General features: G+C 38.1%; 1 protein-coding gene across 1 annotated transcript in view; it reads left to right on the forward strand.

The window, feature by feature from the left end:
• BACH1 (BTB domain and CNC homolog 1) overlaps positions 1-6,302 on the forward strand; it is a 31,990-nt gene extending 25,688 nt beyond the window's left edge. Inside the window, 1 exon segment of the mRNA XM_035896463.1 lies at positions 2,938-6,302. Coding sequence (XP_035752356.1) covers positions 2,938-3,399 — 462 coding nt within the window. The 3' untranslated portion in view covers positions 3,400-6,302.
• The last annotated feature ends 518 nt before the right edge of the window (positions 6,303-6,820 follow it).

The following is a 6,820-nucleotide window of genomic DNA, read 5'->3' on the forward strand; positions in this document are numbered from 1 at the left end:
CAAGTGATTCTGTAAAATTGGAAATCTTGCATTAAGCACTGCTTATATTGAAGAAGAATGCTGTTCAGTACTGCATCTAACTATTATCTGCGAGAATTGTTTCATCATTTCTCTTGATCTTCTCTACTGACAATGTAATTTTTGACACCCATATAATCTTTGCTTATTCATCTTTCAGGTGAACCTGTGTGTTCTTGTTGGTCGCTGAGGTTCCATATTTGAGAATACATATGGGCCACTCAAGGAGGTGTTGGCTTGTTAGAAACGGCTTTCAGAGCACCTGTGTATATTCACATGCCTTGTACTTTCTCACTTTAGAGCTTTAAAATGAGGGTACTTGTGAGGGGGAGTAGAGTAAAGGACAACTGACCTCAGGAAACGCTACTGCCCTGAAGATTCTGTATCTCAGGAGGAGGATGTGTCAGTGAGAGACATACCGTAAGCTGTGATCCAAGAAATTTAATTGAGATCGTGTTACATATACTATAGCAGGGAGAGGAAGTATGTGAACTAAATAAATTCTTCACCAGAAGAATTAAAAGAGCTCTCAGTTTGATGATTATCATGACATCAAAACTAGCTGGCATTACTTTGCAGTATTAGTACAATGCTGCTAAAATAAACCAATAATATTTAAATGTAATAATTAAATGTTAAAAACTTCAGATGGGGGTGGGGAATTTACACTGGAATAACTATTTCTGCATGTTGAGGTTTTGTGTTAAACAGCAGTACAGTCCATGATACATAGCTGAGTGCCTCTACATACCCAAAATGTGCATTAAGTGATTTCAGATTAGGAGATCTGGCAACAGCTGCTCCCAGGATGCTGACAAGTAGAAGTTTATTAGCAAAGCACTCTTCCTAATCATTTTAGGCAAAAAAGACTGGCAACAACTGCTTCTCTTTCAAATTGCCACTTTAAGTTAGTCAGTTTTTTCAAAAAGTTGTCAAGGTTACAGTATGAGTTTCTCCTTGTGCTGGTTTTGGCTAGCATAGAGTTAATTTTCTTCATAGTATCTAGTATGGGGCTGTACTTTGGATTTGTGCTGAAAACAGGGATGTTTTCATTGCTGCTGAGCAGTGCTTATACAGTCAAGGCCTTTGCTGCTTCTCACCCCACCCCACCAATGAGTAGGCTGGGGGTGCATGAGAAGCTGGGAAGGGGCACAGCTGACCCCAGCTGACCAAACGGGTATCCCACACCATATGATGTCATGCTCAGCATATAAAGCTGGGAAGAAGAAGGAAGGGGGGACATTGGGATTGATGGAGTTTGTCTGCCCAAGTCACCATTACGCATGGTGGAGCCCTGCTGTCCTGGGGATGGCTGAGCACCCGCCTGCCCATGGGAAGCAGTGAAAGAATTCCTTGGTTTGCTTTGCTGGCGTGTGTGGCTTTTGCTTTCCCTATTAAACTGTCTTTATCCGAACCCACAAATTTTACCTTTTTTTCCAATTCTCTCCCCCATCCCACTGCGGGGGAGTGAGTGAGTGAGCGGCTGGGTGAGTCTTAGTTGCCAGCTGGGGTTAAACCACGATACTCCTGCAAAAGGGGGGGGTGAGAAGGACTGAAAATAATTAAACTTTATAAGAGTGAATTGACATAGCAATAGTGATAACACACAGTTGCTCTGATTAAAATTTATTTCTTAAAAACTGTTTAAAACTTTGTATGTCTTTAAAACTCTGCCTCTTCTTGAATTAATTATGGAATGCAACATGTGTAGCATGTTTGGTTTTGGAGTTTTTGTCCTTTTCAACTGCTGCATTATGGTCTGTCTTGTTTCCCTGTCCTTCTTTGCCATTTCCTCATTTTTCTCTATTCTAGATGTTGCTTGTTTCCATCATTAGACCTCTGTTATCAATGTCCCTTCATCTTCAGCCAGTTGTATCGCAAGTCTCCGAAAAATACACGACATTGGAGTAAAAGCAAAAAAAAAAAGCTAATTTTTAATTGAATGGTACTTTTTTCTACTTGCTTTTCATTAGTGAATTGCCATCCCTTTCACTGCCCTATATTTGGAAAATCCTTTTGCATTATGTGGCTAGACTGTAAGCCTTGCAGAACAAGGACAGTCTTATTTCATGTCTAAAAGGTATATGCCACTTTTAGGCATGTTACCCGTGTTAAATAAAAGTCAAGCATTCCCCCAGTACTGTCCTGTTCCAGTATTAGGTTACCTGCCTAGTGGCACCTCTGTTCTTCTCTCTTCAATTCACTAATCTGTAATTCCTCTGTCACTACTTTAAATTCTTTAACTTCCAGCATTCTAGTCAGTGCCTTGAAACAAACTGGATTGCTGCATTTCCAGAGAAGATATTTTGTTTACAATTTTAGCATGTTTTATTTCTTTAACTTTCTTATATTTTCTATTTACTTTATAAACTCTTCTTGACTCCATTGTTTGTTCTACAGTGGACTTGGCACTTCTTGGGAATTGGATTTATTTTCATCTAGCAGATTAGTATCAATAGTGAAAATGTGATGTCTGGTTTTCAACATTTAACTTTTAAAATGTAAACCTCTATGAAGACTGCTCTGTTTAATGTTTTGTTGGCTCAGTGGTAATGGTTTAAATGTGTTACCTTGTAGAATTAATCTTTCAGGAATATTTACAGTAAGTGAAGCTACGTTTCATTTATTTAATAACTACCAATTACTCTCTTGGCTGCCAGCATGAGGTTTGAAAAAGTTGTATGTCTGAAAAATCACTTCAAATAGCTGAGTTGATGACAATTCAAGAGAGGTGTCCCTTTGATAAAAGATTGTCCTTTTGATAGGCATTTGATTGTGTTGCTGTCTACCTTCTCATTGCCAAATGACTTCTGTTTCAGCAGACCAGATTATTTATAGTCATCTTTTAGCTTTGTTAGGAACATAAACCATAGTTTTTGTGTTTAAAATTAGTCTAAAAGGCTATTTTTCTTTTCGCAGCAAAATGAGAAGGAGAACTTGTTGAAGGAAAGAAACCACATTCTGTCAACTCTGGGTGAGACAAAGCAGAATCTGACTGGACTTTGCCAGCAGGTGTGTAAAGAAGCAGCCTTGAGCCATGAGCAGATACAAATACTTGCAAAATATTCTTCCTCAGATTGCCCGCTTTCTTTTTTATTCCCGGAGAGAGAACGAACCGCTCCATCTGATAGTGAGCTTGCGATACCAGCGTGTATAGAATTAGCAGATGGTCTTTCAGGTGTTACATCCACAAATGAGCAGAATTCTTGTTATCAGTGTGTGAAAGGTGTGTGTGATGCAACATATGATCAAGTACAAGAACTGCATCCAGTTTCTGTAAGAACATTGGAGAAAACTTCGCTTGTGGAACAGTGTGGACAGAGCGGTGGTATCACAGACTTCTGTCAGCAAATGACTGACAAATGCACTACAGACGAATGAATATTCCTATTGCCAGCCTGTCAACGCTGCAACTAAAGTGAGATTGAGCATTATTGTAAAGCAACTTACTAAGTGAAAGAAAAAATGAAACTTTCTCTTTTGAAACTACATTGACAATTTACATGGTCATTATATTACTGGGCAAGCTTTGGGTTTGCTCTGTATAGTTCTAGAGTATAATTTGTATGTGTCAGTCTTGGAGCTTTTTCTGTGTGGCGATGCCAAGGAGAGTTCAGGAAAGCTGTTGGAAAGTGTATACTCTGTGCACACATGCCTATTTGTGAGGAAGCTTTCATTCAGGTATAGAGCAGCCTTCACTCTTATTTATGTCGCAGTACCTAACGCCACTCTGCATCTCAAGAGAAGCCTCCTAACAGGTGCTTATGCACAATGACTTCTATACCTGGAATTCTTACCTCTAAGATTTCTTTTTTCCTGGTAGACAAACCTTAGGAAGCATATATAGCTCTGTAAATGTTTATTTTGTAGATGGGTTAGGATAATGTGACAGAATGAGGAGATTCTGGCAAGTGCGCTCCTGGAACAGCCTATTGCTTCCTGCTGTTCCCATCCCTGTACCAGAGCCAGCTTTTACTGAATATATGCCTTTGTCTTAGCTCCCCAGTACGTAGTTAAGACAACTGGAACAGCGGAGGTGCTGCAGCATAATGCTCTCTTCTCTAAATTTTGTGGGAGGAATAACAACATACTGGGAAAGACAGGAGTTTGAAACTGATGCAATTCTTTGATTAGTGTGCATTGGATCCTCTGGCATCTGAATCCCATTTGCTTGTTAAAATTCATTGCTGTAATGTGACTTACTGTCTTAGCACCCCCAAGCTCGTTGCTGTTCGTGGCAAGCCAGAATCAAAGTATTGTGAAAGTTTAAGGGCAGGGGTTTTGGGTTTTAAGGTATTCAGGCACCAAATTCTTTGACTACAGTGCCTAATTGCCTAAAGTAATACACAAATGTATTCTCTGATCACTGGGACCAGTAAAGATCTGTTTCAGAATTTTAGTCTTCAGGATACTTTTATGGCTAAACCTGTAGTAGACTTTCAATGGCTTGTGCTATAAGTATAAACATATAGAAAGTATAATAAGGAAATGAGCTGGAGGGATTTCCTTTATTTACTTTGTGAAGAAGAAATTCAGCTACTAAAAATAATCCCTGTTTTTTAGACTTTCACGTGGCAGTAGATGCATATTGTATACCAATGATGCTTTGTTATTCAGATGTTATTCTCACACCGGCGCTAAGTATTGAACCTCACCACAGAAAACTTTGTGTTTGCTGGTTTACAAAACATGAAGAATCTTATACAAGCCAGTGGAATTCTTCATTTCCTACCTCAGAATGTATATTAGCCTTTTGTGTCTTTGTGTGCATGTACAGTAGGCAGCAACTAAGCAAAGGACTATTGTAAATACTGCTTTGCAGTTTTATCTTGCAGTGAGACAAAACTTGTTCTTGGCAAGGCTTTTTTTTTTTCTTTTTTCCTCCTCCCCCCCTTTTAGGTAACATAGCATTAATAAATATATTAAGACTATCAAGCCACTTATTTAATACAAAAATTTAAAATTTGACAGGTTTCAACAGTACTTCTCATAACCAGCATGTAATAGAAGTGACTACACTACCTCACCTATGGGATTGGAAGTTGATTCAAATCTCTAGTGATATCCTTGGATTTTCATCATATATCATTACTTTTTTGAGGGGAAAATCTATGTTCATGGAGCATAGCTTGTATAAATCACAGTGCTTGCAGTAATTGAAATTCAGAAATACTATATGGCAGCCATCAGGAGAGTTCTACTGCTTTGGATGTATTTTCAGATAATTGAAATGAAATTCTTTTAAATGATTATCATTTATATATGTTGATCCTGTATATGTATTACTCATGAAACTCTCTGGGTTTTTTTCTTCAACATCTGTATATGCCTGGTTAATTTAATCCTGCCTCCCTCCCATGCTGCCACCCTGGGCGGTGTTTGCTCCTACATCTCCATTTTATTTAAAAAGCAAACCAACAAGAAACAATAAAAAACAAAACAGAAAGCCCCAAACCTCTCTACTGTCCGTACATAATATCACTTTTAAAGCCGGTGATACTCTGAAATGACGTGGATAATGACGTTAAAGCATTGTCCTAATAGTACACATTCTCTGAAATGGAATTCCTTGGCTTAAATGTTTGTTATAAAGGGGTGGAGCATATATGTAGAGAATGACTGGCTGGGGAACTTAAACATATCCAGTGGCCCAAACCCCCAACACACTTGGCTATGGATGTTGGAAAACAAGGTCAGTGATTACCAAGTTCAGAGGCCAGAACATCCACCAAAGAATTGTGCTCCGCTGCTGCGGTCTGGTGATCAGCCAGGGTCTGAGTTCCACCCAGCAAGCGGTGCAGGGCTTCCAGTGCGGAAATCATGGCTGTCATTGACATATGATAAAATTCATGTCAGGTTTTTAAACCTATGATGAACTTGATGAAGTTTGAGGGTAGGTTTTTGCCTAGCCAGCTGCATCTAAATAATTTTTAAAATATTTATTTAATACAGTAGACCTACAAGTTGCATGTTGACTTCTATAGCCTATATCATCAACTTGCAAAAGTTAAGAATGAATGACAATTTTATGATACAGAATTCTCAGGTAAATGTTTTGGAGTTTGGTTGGGTTTTTTTCCGTAAAGAAATACTCAATTTTGAAATTGTAAAATACTTTGTTAAAGCATGTTTTAAAATACTTTGGACAGACTATCTTAAAGCCATAAGAGTATGATGGCATACAAGATTGTAAAATAAACAGCTAATTACAACAGTTGATTTTGTATCTTTCATAATTCAATATTTTCTAAGACTTCAATAAAAACCACTATCCTTTCTACAAAGGCTTTTCTTTTTTGTATGAGTCTTTTGCAGTGAAAGTCTTTACTGGTGCATTATTCACTTACGTAGTACTACTAAAACATTTCTGAAAACAGTAGCAAAGTAGTCTATATAGTTTATAAGTTCCTGAATAATACACACAGTAGCAAATATTATTGAGTTGGAATAAATTTCCTGTAAGTTTATTTGACTTTTTTGTGTGTCCTGTTCTGTTTGAGTGGGTTTTCTTTTCTGGGGAACTTTGTTAGTTATTATTTTAAGGGAGAGAAGAGATAGATGGCTGATTAATGGGACATTGCAGGTTTGTAGGGTCTAGGAAAACCTTGGAGGTGACGATTACATGCATGGTATAGATCAGTGCATGAGAGTGAGATCTGTCATGGGGGAAGTTGTAATAAGATGTGTGTTTCTTAAGCTTCTCAGTAAATATCTTTGACTGTAGATCTGTTAGGTCCTGTTAAATAATCAGCAGGAGTGCAGAAAAATGATCCTTTGAGAAACCGTGTTTATCCTCACCTCC

This window comes from Egretta garzetta, unplaced genomic scaffold, assembly GCF_000687185.1.
Source record: "Egretta garzetta isolate BGI_Z169 unplaced genomic scaffold, ASM68718v1 scaffold45, whole genome shotgun sequence".
Taxonomy (NCBI): Eukaryota; Metazoa; Chordata; class Aves; order Pelecaniformes; family Ardeidae; genus Egretta; species Egretta garzetta.